Raw genomic sequence first — 25,597 nt, forward strand, 5'->3', positions numbered from 1 at the left:
GACTTGTCCATATTTTGAGATAGAGTCGATGAAGTGTTCTATATATTTGATATAATTTGTCCAAAAATTAGTACAGCACACTGTAAAAAAATATTGAGAAAGCGCAGGTGGGATGTTTTTTTTATTTTCATATATTGTCTAAAAGAAATGCACTACGGAATAACAGTGTACTCGGACCTTATTCTCGATTTTGATATTTTCGCCAAATGTGAATTCGCATGTTGGTATTTATTGCACAACAGGAAATGCTTATTTTGTCGAAACACCTTGTTTAGGTCCGTTTGGAGTTAACAGGATAATCTAAGTCATGTACCAGTGCTTTAACCTTGATGTGTATTTCAATTTTTGAATTAAAATTTTGAATGCTTATTGATACTTTTGCCTAGTTGCTTGTGTTATTAAGAATATATATTTTTGCAAACTAAAACACAATTTATAAAACGTTAACCTTGGTTGATTATCGAAGGAATATTACATTATATTAAAACTTAGCTGGCAATTTCTGTTATGTTGACGTTGGGAAGTTGATTACTTTAAAAAAAAAAATGACTGTTTGCCAAATGTCTTATAAATATTCAAGATTATAATAAAAACGCAAAATGTGGACAGCATTTCATTAGGTGTAAATCACTCATTTGAAATAATTACGAATTCAGTCGGAGACGTAAATTATTTGAAGATCATGTCGGCTAAAACTATGAAATGTATAATTTCGCAGATTATGTCAACAACTCATAAATGGAATAAAAAAAATTCTAAGTTGAATAAATTATTCGCTGGCGTTCTGCTCATTTTGATTGTTCAATACATCTATTTAGTTTTTAACTATGTGTGATACATCGAACTAGAGCTGACGAATCAATGTGCAATAATGCCGGAATTCAGCCACCGAAACGGACATTTTATGGTTGTTTAAAAAATGTGGTTTTTTATCTTTATTTTGTATCCTCATTCGTCACTTTCTCAAATGAATGAGCTTTAAAATAAAACAAAAATAATGAAAATTCTTATATATTTATTTAATTCAAACATTTAACATGTTTAATGTAAAAAACAGTCAGTTTGGTTCAATTTTTCCAAAATAAGCTTACAAGTCTATAAATCAATCTCATTTGAAACCATATTTATCATGTTTATACAGTCATCAATTTAATCATACTATGTAGATGAGTTACTAATGAGCTTATCAAGTAAAAAACATTAGAAGAAAAAAAAACAGAAAAAAAAATGAAAAATGAAAAAGAAAAAAAAAAACAAGGGAGCCATAACATGCGTAAGGACGAACCATTTTAGTTATATTTTTTTTCCTTTAAAATAATATTATCATGAAGTAAAACGATGAATTATATTTCTTGCATGACATAAAACAGACTTAATGCAATCTTTTTATTATTTTTATTTTTAAAACAACTATCATTATACCATAACATGTACTGTGTTTATTAGTATTTATAATTACATCAGGTCATACCACAATCGGCATTATTCATGTTGCTTTTCGACAGCAAATTCAAAAGCGTGTAATCCGATTTACATATTTGAATTATCACACAAATGTTGACATTAATCAGTGTGTTGAGCTGGCATAGACAAACACATCTGTACTCAGTTCAGTACGCATTTTGTCAAAATGAAATCATACATAATTATGTCAATCAGATCCGTTATTATTGTTTAATGCATATACCAGTTAACGGCATCTATCTCATACTTTGGTATTGTTCAGTTTTCAATTGTATAATAATAATGAAATCTGCATGTACTTCTACATGTTCTACATGTGAAAATGATGAATTCAAGCACTATGTCTTAACTTGCAAACAATGAACATTTATATTTTCTATTTTTGATAATTTTAAATACATCTTTCTTAGCCGGTCTCATTTTCATACATGAATTTGTCGGCACATCTATCAGAACTCTACAAAACAATTATTGGATATGAATGAACTTGGTTAATAGAATTCATTTGTATCTTCTTATTTTCTACATGCATATATGGTTGTGATTTGCATTTTGTTTGTCTTTTCATTGTTTTTCATGTATTGCCAAGGTATTGGTAATTTGTTTTTAACTAATGAGATTAAATACCCCCTGACATGTATCGCCTCTCCTATGTTATATTGTTACTTATCTGATATTTAGAAAATCACTAAACGCTAAACCGAAGTTAAATCTTATTGCTAGTACTCTTACTTATGCTCTGCATGTCCCAATCTTTGTAAAAAATGTAAGTTGTTTAAGTTATTAATTTTAAACTTGATTGTTACGCTAACATTTTGTGTTGCTGTGTTCAAATGTGTTAGGATAGCGATACTATCACTTATAGTTACATGTTAAGCTAGTTTTCAATTCAAACATAAACCCATCAAGTATCAAGTTAGGAAATGAAATACGTTTTCTTTTATAAGATTATATTAGATGATTGATTTTGACAGTTGTGTAGACCTCCCTTTTTTTACCTAAAAATTCCGTATTTGTGTTATCACTCTATTGTTCGAAGTTGTCAGTTACAAGATAAATAAATTTTCCCAGCTTCTGAACTCAATAACTCCGGATTCAAAAGAATTGACATTTTAGAAATATGAATAGAAATCATCAGAAGTACAATTACTTATATAAAATAAAACAAAACAAACAAACACAGTTTGAATAATGGTATACACATAATTACATATATACAAAATTACTCACTTAACATGCTTTATACCCTAAACGCTTCAAATTGAGAGCTGGTCATCTACTATTCCAAACGATTCAATTCAGTTTGAGGACTGATTTAAAAATGTTGAGCCTAGTACTCAAACATCAATCTAATTGAGAACAGATCAACGGGTTTCCGTCAATTTTGGACTTGACGACATTGGATGTTAAGGAGTCGTCCTGTGATTATAAGCTGAACAGTTGTATTTCAAACCTATTGAAACATTCATTCAACAACATAAATCATATCATTATTATAATTCCATTTAACATATAGAAATTAGGTACTATTGTATTAAAGGTAGTCGAATTTGTACTCCTATTTCGAGACCGAAATAAATTGGTATCTGATTGTTCGTTTCTGTGTGTGTTGCATTGACTTTTTTTTGTTCAACTTCAGTGGTTCTGTTGTTTTCCTCTTATAGTTGATGTGTTGACCTCGGTTTCAGTCTGTAACCCGGATTTGTTTTTTCGTAATTGATTTATAACTTTCGGATAGCGGTATACTACTGTTCCTTTTATAATTGTGTCTAGTAGTTGTTTAAATTAACTAGTAGTTTATGATAAAGATACACATAAAATATTAAATTGATGTGTAAGTTATTAGAAAATATTGCAGTTACAAATTGATAATATAAAGACACACAACGTTGATACATATCTTTCTGCTTTCCATATCTTTAGGTTTATATATGGTATAACATAAAAGTCAATACATTTAACATGTTCAAAATATTGTTATAATTTCGCCAAGTTTTCTGGTATGTTTTTAATCAGTATATAATAAAAACGACAAAATTAAAAATCGAACTAAATAAGACATGACATGGGTCCAATATAAGTCAAACAATGAATGTGCATCCATGTTTGCCATCAATTTAAGGGTCTATTAAAGCTACTTTTAAAATGAGATATGAAAACAAACAGTATCGGAGCATACATAGCAGATACTTTTCATTAAATTAGTTGAAGACAAAACTCAAACACAATGTATGATAGTAATATCATTTGCATTATTTTATTAAGAATATGCATCGATTTATAATATAAATGTCGCTGAACACTTACTTTGTATTATGGTTATCTCAATCACTATAAGAAAATATTTATTTTGCATGAACAGAACCTGTTTTACACATTTAAAAGTTATAATGAATTATAATTGTTTGTTTAATTTTTTAAGTATTCTGAAATGTTTCGAAAATCTTTTCTTAGTTTTCTCTATCTAGTATAATACAGAACTCCCTCGTTTTCATTATTACCTGTCCCTGCGAAAATAAGAATTTGCTGTCATTAAACCAAATAAAACGAATTAAGGTTGTTTTGATTGATGTCTGACCTATAAAAAAGACATGCCAACAAAGTTATAAAGTCTGTGTTTATTTCACACATGTTAATGTCTGTTCAGTGCATCCTTATATTCTTTTTTTTATATTAACACCTTTCACATAAATGCCATCGCCTTGAAATGTTAACAATAGTTCGAGTTGATTGTAATTAAAGCATATTAAACATACATTTTCAACAAATCTTCTAAATATTTGATGAGTTGGCCTTACATATTCTTTTCACACAGACAAGTGTTGAAAAATAGCATTCAATGAAAATCAAAAACACGGCACAATTACGTTAGTGAATCGAATATATAAGCAATGTTTCTGCAATTAGCAAAGCATTGTGTTACAAACAAGAAAAGCTTGAAATCGACAGTCGTTAACACATTTCATGTTGAAAGGATACATTAAATACTGACACCATTAATTGTATAACTAACTTTGCGTAATCATATCCGAACAATGTGAACATGTATATATTAATTTAAGACCATTATCAGTTGTCAATGTGTATGCAAATACTGACTTGATTAACCTATCTCAAAACATAATACAACAAAAAGAACTGCAACTAACAGTACAAATGTATTAGTGACACTTTTCTTTTGCCTTTCAACATATTTATGTAATGTTTAGAAATTATAACTCTATATATATTAAAACAAAGTCAACAGGATGTTTTCATCTTGTAATCTGAAAACAAATATTTTATCTGTGTTTATCTTATGTTGTTAATCTAAAGTTGTCGTGAACGATTTAGCTGATAAAAAAAGAAATTAAACAGACTATAAATTGTAAAAATTCTAATGAAAATATGGTACATGTATAAAACAATTTTAAACTCTTTCAGTGTATGTATAAGTTCTCACATTGAGATATCATTATGCAATAAATGAATATATTTTGTCTTAACTCATTACCTCTTACCTTCTTGTTTAAAAACGAAAACAGCATAAATCAGTGCGGTATCGGTATGCACAACCGTCGGACCTTGCCCTAAAGATTTGTTAATCTTAAATATTGTATCATATCTAGAGTAAAAGATGAAATCATCATTGGTATCAATTTCCCAATTCCTACCAATGGAATGAGTGCTCACTATGGTTTTGACATCAGACCCATTATGCCAAGCAGATTTCAAGTCACCAGTCCCGTATTCCATCCAATAAAGTCGGCTGTTTGAAACATCTAGAATGAAAACAAGACAGCAGGCATATAAGTCTGATCGATCTCCGTTGTTGCTTTTCTGTATTGAAAATATAATAATTTGTAGCTTATGTGTTTATATGTTTTAACGATTTGGTCAATCGTGTGCCAGAAACATGAGAACACACGTCCAATTTTAATGGCTGTATAATTGCCAATGCATATGTCCCCTTGTAGTTGATCATGTGAACGTATGCAATAACACGGAAACATCAGCATAATATATATAAAAAAAAAACTGAAAAATGATGACCCTTTGTACATACTTAGTTAATAACTACTTACTTTCAATGAATATTGACAAAATCTGATTCATAAACTTTCTACAGTTAAATAATTGTACTAGCAACATGAATTTTCGACACTGTTTTTTTTTCTTTTTTACAGCAACCAAATAAGTAATTGTACAGTTAAAATTTCGGTTAATACAAACATTTGTCCGTAACATACCGAATTGTAAATGACCCCAAAGTTTGAACTATTGCATACCAGTCTACATGCGTCTAACAAATATCAACCGGTAATACCTGATTTTTCCCCCTTAAAAAACGTATTTTAACATTAATTTAAGATTTTGCTGATGAAGTCGAAGCACAAGAATACATAAAATGTCGTTTAATAAAGTTGTCATCATAGAGTGTTCGTTTTATGCATACATGTATATTAACATGTATTATTATTAGTGGTAATTAACTCAACAGCACTATCAGAAGAATTGATCACACAACACAAACAATAAATTTAGGTACTTTAACTTAATTGTTCCTACAAACTATATATTTGTGTCTAATTGGAGAATACGCCTTATCACTATGTGTACGCAATTACTGAATATTACAAAGGTTCCCGTAATAAGGTGATGTCATAATACAAAATATATAATGCCACAATGGAAACATGATTGTTGTATGACGTTAATAGTTTAAGCAGGGTAGATCCTCATATTAACCGTAACAGATTTCCAAAAAGCGATAAGGTGTATAGTTTGTACACTTCTATTATAAACATTGTACTACTGTTATAGTTTGTTTCTTGTATTTAATATATACAATATAAATACACCAGACAAAACATATTTTCCCTCTATATTCCTGTGTATTACTTACCCACTTGTATACCTAAAACATGTGATGACTGGTTATATATAACTTTTCTGTCCTTTCCATCAAATGTTAGTCTGTATATCTTTCCGTTACTAAGGTCCTGACCATAATACATCCATCTGACAGTGGTAAAAACATTCCATTACATAAATACATGTAGTTAAGCAATCGTGTTGATTGCTTCGTATAAAAATGATTTTCGCAAATCAATAAATCCTAATTGGTTTCTAGCAAACCTTTAACCTTATGGTTTCAATAATTGTAATTGTTTCTGCCCACACCATTTGATTTAAATTTATTTCAGCTACACCATGTAAACACTGACAAATTATTTCATCGTACAATTATTCTTATCTCTTTGTCTCTAAACATGTTAAATAGCTGTTTTCAAATAAACATATAATTACGTCATGCTTAAAAATCAAAAGTAATAACAACTAACAATAATCAAATGCAAGTAGCATACGTGTACAACAGAGATATATCATTTAGTAATTTATTATAACATACCTATTTTTTATATCAATTGTAAGTGCAGCAGGTTCCGTTTCAACAAGAACAGTTGTTTTATTTGATCCATCTGCATTACATCTCATTATCCTTCCTTCAACATCATCTGTCCAGTAAAGATGATGGTTTACTGAGTCAAATGCTAATCCTAAGGGGTTTCTTGAAGAGACAACAGTTTCAAACTGAATTTTTTGATTTGACGGATAAGGAAATCTAAAAAGGAGAATTCACATGTACATTTGCATAAAACCCCTAAAAAACAATCATGGCAAAATTACGGAATGCACGTGAAGAGCAAGACCATACTCTTTCTGGTATACAATGATAAGCCAAAACAATTCGGTTTGCTGTAAACTTTGGTCACGATCTGGCAGATTCTGTTTTGTTAATTATACACATGGACTCGCGTATAAACGAAAACTACAATTCTGTCAACTCCTATCATACAATGTCATAGCTTTTGGTATAGAACCACTAATTCAGGCCCGGTCGGAAAAATATACAAGAGATTAGTTCATATTTTAAACAACATTTTTCCTACGCATAGTTGTATCTTTTTTATTAGTGGTTATATTTGGACAATTTTGGTTTCTAATGAAAGCTTGGTGACTTGGGATCACAGTAGAGCCCTTGTTTAAAGATTTATAAAAAAATAAAGAAGTAAATGTAATTTTGATAGAAGGGAACATTTGGTCTGTTGTTCAGACTAGAAGATGCTGTTTTTGTACTTTCAAACTTCCGTGAACCAGTACACTCTATCTAATATGCAATTAAAGGAATATTTATTTGTTCAGTCCATGTCAGGATAGGGTACAGTTTTAACATGAAACAACTGCCACTTTATTTGAACTTAAGATAGAACATGTAGTATAGCCATTAATGCTTGAAACTGCAGAATTTAACATAGATAGCAATGGGGCGATGAATTAGTAGTTTTATATCTATCACTGACAGGCATTTGACATTCAATTTTTAGAAATCATACCCTTTCCATTTCTTGTATGTAACAATTATGTTAGTGTAAAATTAAAGCATTCATATTGCTACAATAAGGTGTTTTAGCCTTTTTGAACAGTTTGCATGCACACAATTAACATTTTACCAGAAATCTATTATATTGCAGTATCCTTCACTAAATCCAATGAAACTTGTATATTATGACTAGTTACTAGTTTTCATCATGTTCATAGGTCAACCTATCTAGTTGGTGTTCATGTTTTATTGGGTTTCTTAGTGAATTATTCATTTCAATGAAAATTGGTGTATTTTTATATAGGAATTCCAAAATCTCACTGGAAATGCATTTCATAACTATTTTAGCAAGTTGTCCTGCTTGGAGATATATAAATTGCTCTTCTTGATCCATGTTTATACATACATATATGTTTTTTACCTAATCACACTCCTTTTTCAACATGTTGAAAAAAGTGGGACTAAATTATCAATTATATTTTATGTTTCGACTGCTCTGTTTATATTTAAGTAAGAATCTCGGATAAAGATAAGACATGTGGGTAAGACCACTGTTATTTGAGTAGATATAAACAAATCAGACTTGGAAAAAAATAAAAAAATGTCATATTTGTCACTATTAGTATCTATATGTAGTTTTCTTGTTTAACACATATGTTACTACCAGTCTAATTTGAGCTTGAATTCAGCCTGAATTTAACATAAAAAGCAATGCGGGCTATGAGTTAGTGTTTTTACCGTTTACGCTCACTAAAAAAATGGCATTTTGTAGTTGATTTTTAAGTAAAACAAAATGAAAATGACTTAAAAAACAAGCCTTCTAAGCATGGCGTTAACAGTTTATTTTGACTTATAAATTAGTTTGGAGTTCCCATTGGTATCCTTCGGCTCTCTTTAAGAACAGGACATTCCTTACAAAATATCATTTGGCATAGTGCTTGAAAGTCGGATTAAACATGGCGCAATCAACTTATCAACAGCTTCGGTTGATTGTAGCAATGACATCAAATATATCAGATAAAATGAAACCTTTAAGAAAATTGTTTAAATTGAAAATTCTGTAAACCACAAGTTATATCAATTGCTCGGCTTCATAACTATTTTGACCTGGGTGTCAGTGTTGAGTGTTATGTATACGAAAGGCGCGTGTGGAGTATTAAATTATGATCATGTTACCTTTGATAACTATCTACAACAAAAACAATTACTCTGTCAAACAATGTAACAGTTTTGAATCATGTAGAATAAAATATTCAGGCATAATCTATTGTTTGAAATCAAAACGGTTTTTTTTGTTGTTCAATATCACATAAGTTTGTACCACAATACATTAGCAGTGAATTCGATAACATTGACACATTAATAGTAAAAGTAAAAATTAAACAGATGTTAACGTTACAACGATTTCTAGGAAAAAAGGTACAAAACCTACCTACGGATCGAATATCAGACGGAGTATTTGGACAGAAACGAGATGCGGTGAATAAATTTACATGGACACGAGCTTCAGTGTACAACGATATAGAATGAAAGATTGTCAAATATCAAGCTTTTGGACAATAACAATATATTGAAGTCACTTTAAGTATTTTTATTCTATATCGTTGTACACTGAAGCAAGTGTCCATGTAAATTTATTCACCGCATCTCGTTTCTGTCCCAATAAGCTCGCATACACCTTGTTGTCTTGTCTCGTACAAATACAGCTGATATTTAAAGACACTTAACAGTTATTGTCTATATATTCACAATAATGTTTGAGCATACCAAACAGACATAAAAAAAGTATTTTCTAATAATGTCAACTAAGAAAAACAAACAGGCATATAGACATTCGTTAGACAATACATTACCTTGGAACAATGCCACGACGTCGGGATGTATCAATACCGAGGCACACCAAAGTGTATTACCAAAACTTAACTAAATAGTAAAAGTTATACACAGACAAATAAAAAGAACGCAATATCGCGTAATTTAGATGGAAAACAATGTCAGTAGATACACTCTATACTTTAGATAATTATGTATTATTTATAAAATTGAAACGACTATAGCGTCTGCATACTATTATTAACTAAATACCTTATAATATCTCCCTGGGATCTTGGAACATACAAATATTTTTCGTAATAATCGTAGGTTAACGAATAGACAGTGCTTCCTGCATTGATGAGTACTTTTACTACACTACTATTTAAATCTATCTCTTTCAAATAACCAGAAGTTGAGAACAATAGTTTTTCCTCAAGGCCTGTAATGCACAGGTCATATATCACTTCAAATAGAATAAATTACAGTGTAATCTACATATAGCTAGGCAAAATTTATTTAAAACCGATGGTCAAGCAGAAATAAACTTTATATACGCACATGTAGCAGACCATGCAAATTTGATAATGAACTTTGCTTGAATATCTTTCTAATGAATTTTACCAAACTGACAAGAGTTGGAAAGGTAGGCATGATAAATATAAATTAACGTTTTACCTAAAATAAAAGTGAAAGTTAATTTGATAAATAATCTTCAAGCACTTTTGTATTCTAGTTTACAAAAGAAACTGACAAAACAGAGGGAGTAAAGATACCAGATGGACAGTCACACTGATTGATAAACAATAAACTGACAACGCCATGTCTAAGAAAGAAAAAAGACAAAAAGACAAATAAAAGTACACAAGGTTCTTGGTTCATAAAGTTGAAACATAACTGATTTATTCTTTTTCGGTGATATATCAATTTAACAATAGGGAGTTTTTATCTTCAATGTTACCATTTTTTTGTGATCCTGTTTTCAACAGATGAAATGAATAAATGCATAATGTTATCGTTTCCAATCAAATGAAGTAAATATTCAAACATCAAACACTTTTCTCGATAAAAATCATATAAATTGAAAATTCAATACAAAAGGTAAGCAACAGTAAGAAAACGGTCTTCAATTTTCATAAATCCATTACGAAGACAAAAATGAAAAAAAAAATACATGATCTTCAATGTTTTTCTATGTATTCGTCAACCGTCATAGGATGATGATTCTGGTGTAAAACGTTCAAAAGAGTTCAAAATAGTTCCTTTGCAATGTTTGATTTGTATATTATACTTACAGTGCATGCCATAATTAATGTACAATACCGATTGCATGACCAACCAAGTGGTTTGTACCTGCATGTTTGTGACAAGGGAATTGCTACAATATTAAGAATATGAATGTACTAATTTGGAATATGTCTGTACTAATTACTAATTCATATGTTTCAAGTTGATAAACTGACATTTCAGAATGTGAAAAAGGAACCATTTTTGCAACAATCTTATTCTCAACCTTCGACATTCAAACCTAACATAGTCCAAAAATGGAGGTTTAGTGAAAATAAACAAATTCGTCTCGATAGTCAGATTAGGGGTTAGGAAACAAAGTGTTTCGAGAAAAACACAACGTTTGAATCAGATCCGTAAGTTATAATATCACACACAATGTTAAAATATCTTCATTGTGGACGCATACAATTGATGATTCCAAGTCTATTAAATACTAATAATGTACCTGTTTTATTTCATTTTCAGTAAAAACATAAATTGGTGTCGCTTGTTATGTTATAAAAAGAACGCATAAAGTTACATTTCCAACACAAACGCCTCTGTTTGTTTTATCTTGCCAACGTATAAGCTATGATTCACGTTTTACTATTAGTAACATAGTGACCTAAAACGATATATTAGGGGTCAGTAATTTCCATATTGGATGAAAGCGAAGTTCGAACCCCATATGGAATATACTGACCCGAAAATATTTTTATTATGTCATTAAACTGTAGCACAGATAACACATTCATCTGACTGACTATCTTAAAATGTGGTATTTGGACAAGTGGTCTACCAATGAGACCAAGTCTTCAATATTTGGAATCTAATTCCACTGGTCCATACAATAGAAAAATGCCAACAATAACAATTTGTTAGCTTTTAAAGTCCTTTTTGCATGTATTTCAATCGTTAATCATCAAATGCTTCGACTGTTGAAACCTTTTAGATTTTACCTGAACACCGTGTTGCTTTTACAAAGTGACGTACAATGTAACACCACTACGAGCCGTGTATTGAAAGGAACCACACCTACTAACGCAACATGAATTTATACACTCATGTTCTCCATACGTTTGTTTTTAACCAATCATATTCCTAGAAATGTAAAGGAGGTTAAAGTATATCAGTAACGTAGTGTTAAGTGATATAATACGTTATATATGGGGTCAGTAACTTCCATATTGGATGAGGGCGAAGCAAAGGAGTATTTCCAGTAAGAGCCCTTTTTGGCCCCAAATATAGAAGTTTTAAAAACTTGTTCAAAAGTAAACGTTAGCTGTTAATTGGAAAGTAGAAAACTTCGTGTACTTAAATATTGGCTGTTTTTGGACAAGGCAATGCATAGATATCGGTACTAATATCATAACGTTTTGCTAAATTTCTAAAATTTTAGCATTTGAGTTAAATTTTAGACGGTTTCCATCTTGAATGGTTGTGGCGGCAGTTGTGTATATTCTTAATATTTAAATGTTATACCGCAATCCCACTAGGCCACGATTGAACTACGATCTGTGAAAAAAGTGCTGACTTTGATGATCGTAGTACGATCGTGCAGATCGCAGTAAGGTCGTATAACGGTCGTGGTAAGGTCTGCAAGATCGTGATGAGCGTGGCCAACTTTGAACATGTTCAAAACAATCGTGGTGCGGTCGTGGCTAAATCAGGTGGTAGTAGAAGCGTAGTGAGGGCGCACTAAGGTCGTAGTAAGATCGCAAAGGTCGCTGTACCATCGTAGTGAGAGCGTAGCGAAAGCGTGATTCTATTCGGAGAGACTGCACTACGATCTCACTGCGACGCTATTACGACCTCATTTCGACCATCACGTTCTCACCGCGATCCACTTACGCTTCTACAACGACTATACCACGTTTACACCACGCTGTTCAAGACCATAGTACGATTCTAGTAAGCCCTCGCCGTCCTCATAACGCTCTTCTTACGACCTGACTACGACCATCAATCTCATTGTCATTTTGACATAAATATATTATATGTGACCGTGACTGAGAAAATGGGTCCAGATGAGATTTATACATGCATTTATCCACTGCTACTAATGCGCTTACCATGAATACAAACTTTTATGATAATATCTTAACTGGTTTCGAAAATACAGCACATTCTAATAATGAATGCATTTGGGTACATAAATTTAAAAAAAAATAAAAATAAAAATCTGACTTTTTATTTCCTTTGGCACTTTGAATGTACTAAATTAGTCCAACCTCAAAATTGCCATGCTAAGTAAATATGTGGTTTCTATGGAAAAAAATATATGATTTTTCAGTTGTTTAGCTTTTGTCTTATATTTCACAAAAGTCATACTGTTTTGTGTGTTGTTTCTATGGCATTGTACTATTTCATATCATTACCCCACATCTGTTATTAAATACATGAAAATGTTGTGTTGCCTTCCCAAGGCTAGAGCTAGTAGTGTAGTGGTTTACGTTGATACATGTATGTCATATTTCATTTTTGTAAATTGTTTTTCTTCAAATTATGTCTTTAGTTTTCTCGATTGAATTGATTGATATTTTTTATATTGGGTCCTTTTAGCCAACTATGCAGTATATATGGGGTTCTGTTATTGTTTAAGACTGTACAATGCTTAAAAATCCACAGCATTTGAACTTGCTGAAATCCGCAACATTTGACCTTTGATGGGTAGTTGGCAATCATACCACAGCTCTTATCTTTATATTGTTGACGATATTCATAATTTTGATATTGTTATTAAATGAGAAAAGAAGACAAAAATCTATTTGTGTGTATTTTAATTAAGTAGATTCTGCTTCCTTGATGGACATTTGTGTTTATTGGTATCCACATCACTGGTCAAGTCAACCTCACTTTTGGCAATTGTTGGCTTTTGACAAATGACATCTTTATTAGCCTCGCTATAACAATATTCCCTGATTTGTTCGTACAAATACCACTGTCTGCATCTAATCCTTCTGATGTTAAAGTGTTTGGCATAGTAAATTTGAAATTCTAGTGTTCTTTTTTAACAAAATGATGGCTATATGAACAGAGTCACATGAATCTTTAAAAACAACATATCCTGGTTTGCTTGAATCAACTATGAAGTGGTGATAAGTACTAATATGCTTATGTGTTTTAAAATACTGCTGCAAGTATGTATTCCAGTCATAAAATATGACCGGTTTCTCACTATCTTTAACTAACTGGGAAATATTATGACCATTTCTGCTGGATTATTTCATACGTTCTGCAATCTTCAAGATATAACAACATTTTTGTTATTACACAATCAACATGTAGTGTGCATGTAGTTTGATTTAAATGTATTTAGAAGAGACAGGAAATACAAAATGGGTGTGACTTGGACATAACTTTTTTTTTCCTGCAATGGACATACTAGAAATGTTGACATGCATACATGTATCTATACTATTAAACGAGAAGACCTCATTTTGTGTGTCGCTTCTCTTTTTTCCACAACAAATTAATCATCATGCCTCTGTGTATTATAGGTACAATGCATAGTCGCATTTGTCATTCATTCATATGAATATTCAGATTGAGTTATTTTTGGAGAAAAACGCGAAAAAAGGTGTTCGGCTAAAGTGTCCGTCAGAGGGCAAAATTGTAAGTCAGGTTATACTTCAGGTTTGTGTTTTCTGTATACCTTGAACATAAATATCCTTCGAATAAAGTATATTTTCTAACTGATATCATAATTATAAGGATCATTATGTAAGAAAACAATGAATAATAATGGAACTAACCCATCAATGCAATTTCAAATTTAATATGATGAGAACTGACTGTCTCTATGAATACTTATAAAAACAACATTAAGAGGAAGACGGATACTTTGTCGAACTTGTGAAAGTTAATGATTTGACATTTTTAAGTTTAGAGGTGATTCATGTTTTTTTCTTCATTTAAAGAGAACTATAAATGTATTGTTAATGCTGTAAAGTGATATAATGTTTTTTTTTTTATATAAAATCACGACATCAGTATCATATATTCGACCTTGATAAATGTAAATTACATGTGTTTAATGTTTAATGACGCAATTAATAATTGTGTTGGTCACAATTTAGAACTTTAGCACGGGTTACAGTTTATTCAGCTAACCATTAATCCTGATTCAACCCACCATGTTTTTCTTTAAATGTCCTGTCAATTGCACTTTTTTTTGTTGCACGTCAGTGTTTCTGTTAATCCTTTATTTTTTCTCTTGTAGTTGATATGTTTCCCTCGGTTTTAGATTGTCATCCGAATATTGTTTTCTCTCAATCGATTTATGATTTTTGAACAGTAGTATACTATTGTTGCCTTTATCTAACAATAAATATTTCTTTAAACCTTGTGTAAAAATATACAACTATGTAAAAATGCTTCCCTTCTCAGTGACTATGAAGACAAGTTTAATCAAACGTAAAAGGTGCATGTGCTGCTTATCCATATCATCCTAGATAACTTTTCGAAATAGAATACCCAACATATTTGAAGCAGTTGCCTAAATGTTTTCATTTGGAACGTAGCATAATATATTTATTATTAATTCAAAAATCATGAATCAAATACCTTATGCTTTAACAAAAAAAAACAACATATTTCTTGGATAATGTACACCAAGCATGTTAACGACCGCCATAGGAGAGCTAAAAGTGCGAGACTAAACCCACTTTGATAGTTGTTTCGCCGTGAATCGTACCACATCTCTTTGTGTACATACTGGAATCATTAAATTTAAAGACAGAGATAGTTTATTCTTTTTTGTTGGGGACAATGCATTTACAGAGCATGAATTACAAATAAGTGTGATTTATTTTTACCAGTCTGAATATGAGAAGGTTGTTTAGGCTATCTGTTTCATTTAACAAAGGTGTAATTTAACACAACACGGGATTTCTATTTCAAGTTAAATGTGAAAATATGTCAGCTATGCTAATGTTCTAAATTTTGATCGAAATATTTACCAAATGCGTCATTTCATACAACACATCTGCAAACTATTTACCAAGGACGAATATATTATACTGATGGCGTGATTATATACAAAAACATAATATCACTTTACAGCATTAACAATACAATATATTTATAGTTTCTCTAAATGGACAAATACATTAATCACCATCAACCTTAAAAATGTCAAATCATTAACTTTTATAATTTTAGCAAAATACAAAACTGCAAATCGTCTTCAGGTAGCTTAAATGTCTTCGTCCATCTTAAATTTTGAAATAAAAGATACCAATCGGTCCAAATCTTATCAAGTAATTGATATTAAATACTTTTTATTTTTATTAAGAACATAACAAATTTCCCTTTTTTCGACTTTGTCAGTATTAGGAGAAAACTCAGATAAAGTAACTTTCATTATATAATGTGTTGTGTGAATTTAACTATTTTATTATATAGCGAGAAAAAGAGTCAGGTGACCCCACTTTGTTCATTTTCTTAACTGAAAGCATGTAAATAGAGATATATTTTCATAGTTTATCAAACTTATATGGTGTAGTTTTCTTTTTATCAATAAAAGTAGGTTTTCCAGGTATATACTATACAAAATCAAAGTAATTTTGCACAACCTATATCTTGATAAAAATAAAACGGTGATCCATACTATTTAATAACTCGTTTGTATGTATGTTGGCATTTGTTTTTGTAGAAATTCAGTGTTTCTGTTGTTCCGTTGTTTCTCTTATAATTGATGTATTTCCATCAGTATTTGGTTTGTTATCCGGATTTGTTTCAGTTTAATCGATTTATGACCATTGAACAGTGGTATACTACTGTTGCCTTTATACAATACATTTTGACACAAATTATTATTAAGATCTACGGAATTTAATTTATACTTCTCGTTTTATCTTAATGTTGTATGCTTCCTGATTTTAAGTAGTTATAGAGACATTATGTTCTAATTACATGTATGTTACATTTGTAAGTGTTTTGATTTTGGTTGATTGTATTTATTATCCTTTGAGAAAAGAGAGGTATACGATCTGTCGTTCAATATGCAAGACAGTTTAATTGAGTTTTTCTCTTGTTTGAAAGCGTCTTATGATATATTATTCTCTATTAGCTATTACCTTATGGAACTCCTTTTTTTTCTTTTTTTCTTTTGTTCTTTTGTTCTTTTTTTCTTTACTTCCATACTAGTATGTGACAATATCTTACTGGTTAATTGTTTAACTCGCAAACACGTTATTTGAATCATGAAGACGAAGAAGAGACCCGAGGCAGAGATAGGTCTTGAAAATACATGTAACTAGTTAACAGTTAACATAACATACACCGACTCCGTCATCATCGCTCAGATTTTCACTTTGGGAACTTTCTATTTGGGCAAAATACAATTCGTCGACAATATTTAGCTCTTCAATAAACTCATCGTCTTGTTTGTCTGTTATTTCCGATGGAATACTTGAGCAAAACGATACAAATCTAGCTTGACTCATGACGATGACATTTCCCTTCAACTTTCGATTTCGGAAAGGGAAGTAATTATTTGGGATAAGGCTAAAATACGGAATTAGGTTTAAAATATATATTGCGGACTTTAATTTAAATAGATAATAACGATAATCGCACACGCGGTAAGCATCTATTACGATATAATAAGTAAAGCTACATTGTTTTAGTCAGCAACAAATTAATTCGCAGGTGCTCGTCGACGTTAACTTTGCAACGTCATAGCCAAAATTACGTTTTACCACATCTGGGCCCATGTTGTCAGACGTCGTCACATATATCTCCAGGTTTTGTTTGTCTGTAAGTAGTTCTTGTCCATTTTCTGTAACGACTCAACCCTGCATCTCATGTATATAGATTATACCGTTGGTTTTCCCGTTTGAATGGTTTTACACTAGTAATTTTTTGGGCCCTTTATAGCTTGCTGTTCGGTGTGAGCAAAGGCTCCGTGTTGAAGGCCGTACCTTGGCCTATAATGGTTTACTTTTATGAATTGTTACTTGGATGGAGAGTTGTCGCATTGACACTCATATCACATCTTCCTATATCTATTGACACATCTGTGTCATCTCTGCTATCGTTCACTAAAATATCGTCATTTGAGCTTGATGGACCAGCAAAAGGTTGTAATTTAGGCTGGATTGGTCGGTCCGAGATCTCTGCTTGATCATTATTCGTTTCTATCAGGGCTCCCTCTGCCTCTAAATCAACCCCTACCACCACGTCCACGTGTTCTAGAAGATTTTGGTGGCATTACTGTATTGTTTCCGAGAAATCTTTGTATTAATCAGAAATAGAACGAATGGAATTGTATTGATATGGAACACGATGTTGACATTATTACTGATAGCGTAGTAAGATGGCGGTATGAACGTAGTATAGTCGTGGTAAGAACGTACTATAATCGCAGTAAAAGCGTGGTAAGATCATGTTGCAATCGGATAACTCGTGGTATGGTCGTAGTGAGAACGTGATGAGTGTAGAAAGATCATGATAAGCGTAGTGAGGTCGAAGAATTAGAGCGGTGAGGACGTGGTATAATCATAGCGGGATCGTTGCAGAAGTTTAATGAGGACGTATTAGCATCGTGCAAGCAACGAAAATTTACATTTTCATGCCGCTCATACCGCGACCTCACCACAATCTGAATTTATTTTAGATCGCGTGAGCGTATTGCGATCGTGGTCTAGTGGGACTGGGGCTATATTTGTATGTGATGATAATACATAACATATATAAAGCTTTAGAATGAACACAGATGAGGCCACTTTCATTTTTTGACAAAAACTATATAAAAAGTGACCTATTATGGCATATTTGATAGGTTTTTTAAAATATTTAAGCTTACATGTGAGCGTCTGGAATGACCAAATCATTTCAAATATTTCACATAAAATAATTGAATCTACTGATGTAGACACCTAATTGTTTAAAATGTGTCCACAATCTTTCATGAGATGAACCCAAATTTTTAGGCCTAAATCGGCTCTTACCGGACCATATTTATCGTGTTATGTCACTAGTACACTAAATGAAACGGAAGTTGTCATTCTTCCTTATCTCATAGTAAAACATAACCAAAATAAAATTGATTGATAAATCTTATAAAAACAGGTCTGTGGACATATTAAATGGAACGGATACAGATAGCAGCTAAAGTAAACAAGCATAACACCACTTTAGAATGAACAATATATCAATTAACATGATAATGTGCCTAACGTCTCTTACATACATGTACCATACTGAGAAAATGTTTTGTTTGCCATGAAGATAGGAATTTTTAAAATCGAACGATCAAACATTTAAAAAAGATTTTCTCTGATCTAAAATGAACTATTATTGGAAAATCAATGTTTCATATCAATTGTATGGTGTGATATATAGAACACTTACTATATCCAATAAAATGATTATTTTCATTCGTAAAAATGAAGTTGTGGGTAAGCAGTTTTTATGATAAGCCTTTCGTAATATTACGATTATGTAGCATCCTGCCAGCTTAGCTTAACTTTATTAATTTCAACTTCACATCGTTGTTTTTTTATAAATTGTATGATACAGCTATCGTTTGACGATGAAATCACATCGTTATATTTCTGCACAATAAGTCTGCACTATGCATTGCAGCTCTCCATTTTAAATGTTGTCTTTAGGTTAGCAATCGAAATTGATCGCTGTACAAGATTATATAACATAAACTAGATTGAATGGTTTATTTATATATTTGAATTCAGGAAAACGCACACAATTATTTATTTAAGCTTTGCATATCATTGATTGTTTAAATTTGGTATAGGTTAAACACTTGACAGTCAGTAAAATTATTTTAATAAATTATGAAATACAAAGAAATATATAGCATAAGGTTCCTTAATGTATACCAATCTTCTTGGATGTATCAATATGCTAATGCTGTTTCGATTAGGTATCGTCAACAAACCAAAAGTGGTCAGATTTAAAAGACGCATCTGACTTATATGTAAGTCAATTAGTTGTCGATGTATTTATATCACATTTAATATTTTGTTTAATAATCTAAAAGAGTTACTTACCGTATTGTGTGTTGGCCGATATTGATCTGCTTTAAACACCACAAACAAAAAGTACCTTGATATACCAAAAAAGCTTTGCCTAATATGCTATTTTTTTCGTGATATGAGGTGCGTGATAGTATTACAATTGAAGATATCGTAAAATTCATAAGCCGGTTGCAACCAATAAAAAAACAGGTTGTAAATACATATTTACTATGACATCAATCATGTTCGAAAACCTAGAAATAACTATTTTGAGGAAAAAGTTTGTGTTATATACATCCCGTGTTGATCTTTTTAGATTATAACTATGGAATGCGGAAAATATTCCTTTTAGTAGTTAGATTGTTTAACCAAATCTTAAGTATGTGTAATATTTAACAGTAAGTTTAAAAGTGTACAGGTGTTGTTTTTCTTCAAAAATAAAACGGATTACATCCAGTTTCTTTCTTTCTTTTAACCAAAATCAATATACGTATAACAATGTGTATTCGAATTTGACTAGCTTTATTGATGTTATAGTTTCTGTGGTCTGATCTTCCTTAGTATGTTAGCTCTTCTGTTTGAAAAAAAAACAAGTTTTTAAAAACGACTGTACCAAATAAATAGTATATAAATAAAAGAAACATACAAAGTAGACAAAAAATGAAAGGTATGTGTTCTTGTTATTAATAGACCTTAATTGGAAAAAATACTTGGAAATGAATCAGTCAATATTTATAATATATCAAACATTGTCTTTTTTCCTCTTTCAAAAAAAAATTTAAAAAATTAACAAGGAATTCCCGTGCATTTAACATCTGTTGTTCTAACGTGTACATTAAATCATTAAATCATGTATCATAAAATACTGTTTTAAAAAAAAATTATTGGATTAGATACACAATTTGGACTATACATAATAAATGAAACAACAATACAGTGTAAAAAATCATGTACTAACAAAACTAGATATATCTACAAATAAATGTGTATTTAATGTCCCTTTTTTCAAATGTATACACAATCTGTTTATTATTATTTTTTTTAAATTGATTAAAACTAAACAGATATTTTTTGTAAGTTATTTTCACAAAAGAATGTGTTTGAATAACTCTGAAACAGCTTTTATACCGGAATCTATAGCGCTCAATGCTTAAGGATGATATAGAAAATCCTTATTGTTTTGTTTTGTTTCCTACATGAAAACCATCGTAAATGAATATAAAAGTACACAATCTGGTAAAATCTCACTCAGAATTTAACATTCTTTTTGATTGCTACCATCTTCTCCACCGTTTACAAGTGTATCCATCATCTTTCAAACGCCTCAACATGTTCAATTGATTTTTTTAAAACTATATTCAAACGGATGTTCGTTTTCAAAATTGTCATTTTAAATTGAAAGGTCATTTCATCTTTAACATTTAATCACACTTTGAAGGATGCATGCTGCCTTGTATGAGTTGATTATTTATATTAGCGTCAAGTGGTTCTTACGCATCGTTTTCTATTATGTGACAAATGAAAGTTTACTTTGAAGAGCAGTCTATTTGGAAATACACAACATGCGTCACCTATATATTACTTCAGGAAAAAGACTGAATATTCATAAACATTTGTGTGTCATTTCACCGTTCGTGTACAGTGATGATTAGAGAGTTCTGAATGGATGAGACTCATATAACTTGACAAAATAAGTGTTGAATTTTTGTGGAAATATTTTTAATATGTTGATTTTCTTGTATTGATTTTGTATCGATTTTTTTGTATCAACAAAAAAAAAGTTTTTCTATAACTTGTCTGTGTTGTATTGTCTTGTAAGTTTTAGAATTTTTTTTTACGTGAATTTAAAAAGTCTTCTCAGACGCATGTTATATTTATATGAATAAATATTTAACAGGCTTAAAAGTGCGAATCCACAATTGCATTGGTGTGTCAATGATGTTTCATTGATTTAAAGTTAATATTATTTGTGTATTTATTATCATTAGGTAAAACAAGAGGTTTACGAATTTGGTATATATTCATTTGTTTATTGTTCTCTGGATAACATGTATTTTGGAAATGTTTTGACCTTTTGTTATTTAGTGAATGACAATATTTTTCTGTTTTCTTTTTTAGGAAATCGTATTCAATGTATTGTATTAGAATATATTTGATGTTTCACTGTGCCCACTGGATTTTAATTAAGATCAATAAACTTTCTCTTGAATACGTATATCCACATCCTTAATATCTAGCCAACTCTACAGTTGTGTAATCGACACAGTGTTGTAAAAATGACAGTTCCACGAAATGTGAAATTCCGAAGCGCGCCTTTTGATTGTCCTTCATCACGGAAGCTTAAACCCGAATAAATGAATATATATGAATATATATACTACAATTGTGTTAACACTGTTATAATGGAAAGTTCTACTCTTAGACTAGTAAACGTGCATCAACTTTACTTTGTGTCAGTTTAGTCAGCAGTAGGTGTCAATTTAATTAAACCAGTTCATCCCTGTTCACATAAGAAATTGTTTTAATCAAACAAAAAAGCGTCGATATAATTTCTTCTTTTTTTTTTTTTTGGTCAAACTAGTATATTAAGGCAAACAAAAGAGGATTCTTACACCCAGTACAATGGTACAAGCTTTAATTATTTAACAACAAATACTTGCAAAACGGCAATCATGCAATGACTCCTGACATAGGACATATACATATTGAAGTTCACTAAACATAACATCATTTACTATTCATATTAAGTATTTAAATGTCGTGTCATTTCAATGAATATTACTCATTTAATGCTTTTAATATATAGTAGGTAATTTTCAAATTGTTAACGTTATTCACCAATAAAGTACGTGTTGTACAATTGTTAAAACTTCGACAAAATGTAAAGTGTAGACAGGTAGACATTTAAATTAACAAGATGTACTACGATTGTTTTGATGTCTTATATTACCATTTGTTAAAGGTAAATAATCTATTTAGTGTGAATTTTATTTGATATTTTCTCGTCATTCAGTACATGTGTACCAGGATATACCAGTGATATAATGCGTAATAATAAGTAGCAAACTAGAACTGACATTTTTTACTTTACGCTCCCTGACTTGAGCTCAGCTCACATAAAATGTTCACCTTCATTTTAAGTTGACACTTCTAACATGGTCGACAAAACCCATAAAAATTTACAACAGTTTTGGACAATGTTCAATAATTGGATATAATTTTTAGAAAAGATCAAAGATGTTTAGTTTCTCAAAGCGATCCATTTTTTTGGTTGAGCATTCGTGTTTTATGAATAACGACATTCATTAAATTAAAGGCTCCTGACTTGTGGCAGACATATAATTATCAATAACAATAATAACAATATATTTTATTTGGGAACACTCAGACACATATTTACATGTGCAACAAGAGGCAAAATACATAGTCATTATTATGGATACTACAAAACAATCAAAGTTCACTTAGTATGCCATCATTTTCTATTCATAATAAAGTAAGTTTATCTTTTGCGAGTATTTAAAAATCGTGTCATTTTAATGAAAATTTTTCATTTTATGATTCTAATATATATACTACTAGTAAACATTGTAAAATTAACACCATTCATATATTGATGCCAATGTCTTTTCTGAATCGTCCTTTTAATAATTTATTATTTTTGTAATTTATTATATTTTCAACATGTTCATTTAAAAACAACATATTTTACTTAAAGGAAGTTAAAAAATCAGGAAACTACAATAATTTGTCATTACAGTTATTCGATACGCGAACAGAAACCACGCTCGTCACACCCTGTGGCCAAAATCCATTGGTATTCGAAAATATTTGCATGTGTTTTAGAAATAGAAACAACGAAGTAAAACAATAGACCTGAGTTGTAAATAACATGAATAAAATGAATAAACATGTTGTAGTTAGATACATGTGTATACTACAAACAACCTATAATAGTTTTCGTATAAATAAAGACAATTAAAAATGTGTCGTCTGTTTTGAGACAATGTGACAATATGACAATATTTAAAACAAAAATATATCATTTATTTGCCTATGGTGGAAAAGTATATTTTTTTATTCATTGGGGTAAAATTTCCTTACCAATTTATAACATCAACCTACGTGTATAAACATAATACTTTTTAGAGACTTGTAACAAACATTAAGATAAAATGTAAATATATGTTGGAGGATTCTACATTGACAACACAATTTGTAAATTTCTCAAAAGTTAGTTTTCCTACTATTTAAAATGTTTTAATTTCGATTTTATAAACTCTAAAAACACCTGATGCAGCTACCAGTTAGGAAAAGTGCGTTATATACAGATTGTCGTGTTACAATTTTCCAAATTAAACATAGAAAGTTCCACTAAAGAACACTCGTGCACCTGTAACTTGAAACTTCCATTCTCTCTCAATAATTGTGTCTAATACTAACAGAAGACGAGTATACACGGCCGTACAATTTATAGTTCATGAAACAAATTAAACAGAAACATCATATATACGCTTGTTTCGAAAAATTAAATGGGGTATTTGACTTCTTTTTGTTTCAGTAACATACTTTTTTCGTTAGTATGTATTTCTTATCCTAATATTTGTATTTACATTTTATTATATTGATACAGCATATTATGTTACGTCTTATCGAGTATACGGCGTTGCAAATATACAAAGAAACAAGTTGATCCTATTTTCTTTGTTGAAACAGAATGTAGGGAAAAGTAAAATCACAAAAAGATTGAACTACGAGAAAAATTCAAATAGAAAGTCAAATGATAAATCACATCAAACGAATGGACAATAATTGTCATATTTCTGACTTGGATTAGGTATTTTTAAATGTAGAAAATGTTGGATTTTGATTAATAGTTTTTAAAAGTGATTCAAACGTTTTAAGAGGAGATTGATAATTAAATTACAGTCTTCTGATTTAGGACTGACATATATGTGACCGTATCTTGCATTAATTTGTAGGATTCTTTGCAATAAATAATGTAGCTGATCTGTAACAATTCCATTTACATGCCTTATATATCATGTACTGTATCACGGCGCTAAATTAAAACTGACGAGGAAAGGTAACACCCGGCCACCGAAAGCTTTATAACTATGAAGCTTAGATCGCTGAGTGGTCTAGCGTGTCGTTATCAACTGCTTCCGGTTTGAATCAACTGTTTCTAGTTTATATCAACTGAAGCCGGATATTATCGCGTGACTATCGGTACATTATTATGAGACATATCGACACCAATCAACAAATTCCAGAAAATACACCTCATTGGTACATTTTAAACTAAATTAACAAGAATTCAAAACAGAATAATATGAAACAGGAATATATAAATTATCAAAATGCAAAATATATTGTTTTTTTCAAAGATTTAAAAACAGTTGTTCAGCATGTCTTCTGCTGAATTATATGATATCAAAAACATAACATGTCATTATTTCTATCAGACCCCTTATCTGATCATGGTCAAAGTCTTCCTGCGAATTTGTTATTAATAATTTTGTTTGTGTGACTTTATATGTTAGAAAGACAGTTTACACATTGTGTAATGCAGTTGATAGGCGATGCAAATATACAAACATTATTTGTATAAAATCAAAATTGAAATATAATGTACAAAACAACTGACGAAGAAATTGTAGTCCAAATATCTGTATATATGCTTTTTTACTTATTTTCTAGAACT

The 25,597-nt window shown here is 30.6% G+C and overlaps 1 protein-coding gene across 1 annotated transcript; it reads right to left on the reverse strand.

Moving 5' to 3' along the window:
- Positions 1 to 1,307: 1,307 nt before the first annotated feature.
- Positions 1,308 to 20,075, reverse strand: LOC139482006 (low-density lipoprotein receptor-related protein 8-like). Its single transcript, XM_071265636.1, has 7 exons — positions 19,927 to 20,075; positions 10,936 to 11,018; positions 9,914 to 10,082; positions 6,857 to 7,069; positions 6,350 to 6,465; positions 2,695 to 5,225; positions 1,308 to 1,921 (listed from the first exon to the last, which is right to left on the reverse strand). Exons 1-6 carry the CDS (start codon positions 20,073 to 20,075, stop codon positions 4,954 to 4,956), a joined length of 1,002 nt encoding a protein of 333 aa, XP_071121737.1. The 3' UTR covers positions 1,308 to 1,921; positions 2,695 to 4,953.
- Positions 20,076 to 25,597: the final 5,522 nt, after the last annotated feature.

Source organism: Mytilus edulis, chromosome 7, assembly GCF_963676685.1.
Source record: "Mytilus edulis chromosome 7, xbMytEdul2.2, whole genome shotgun sequence".
In the NCBI taxonomy this organism is placed as follows: domain Eukaryota; kingdom Metazoa; phylum Mollusca; class Bivalvia; order Mytilida; family Mytilidae; genus Mytilus; species Mytilus edulis.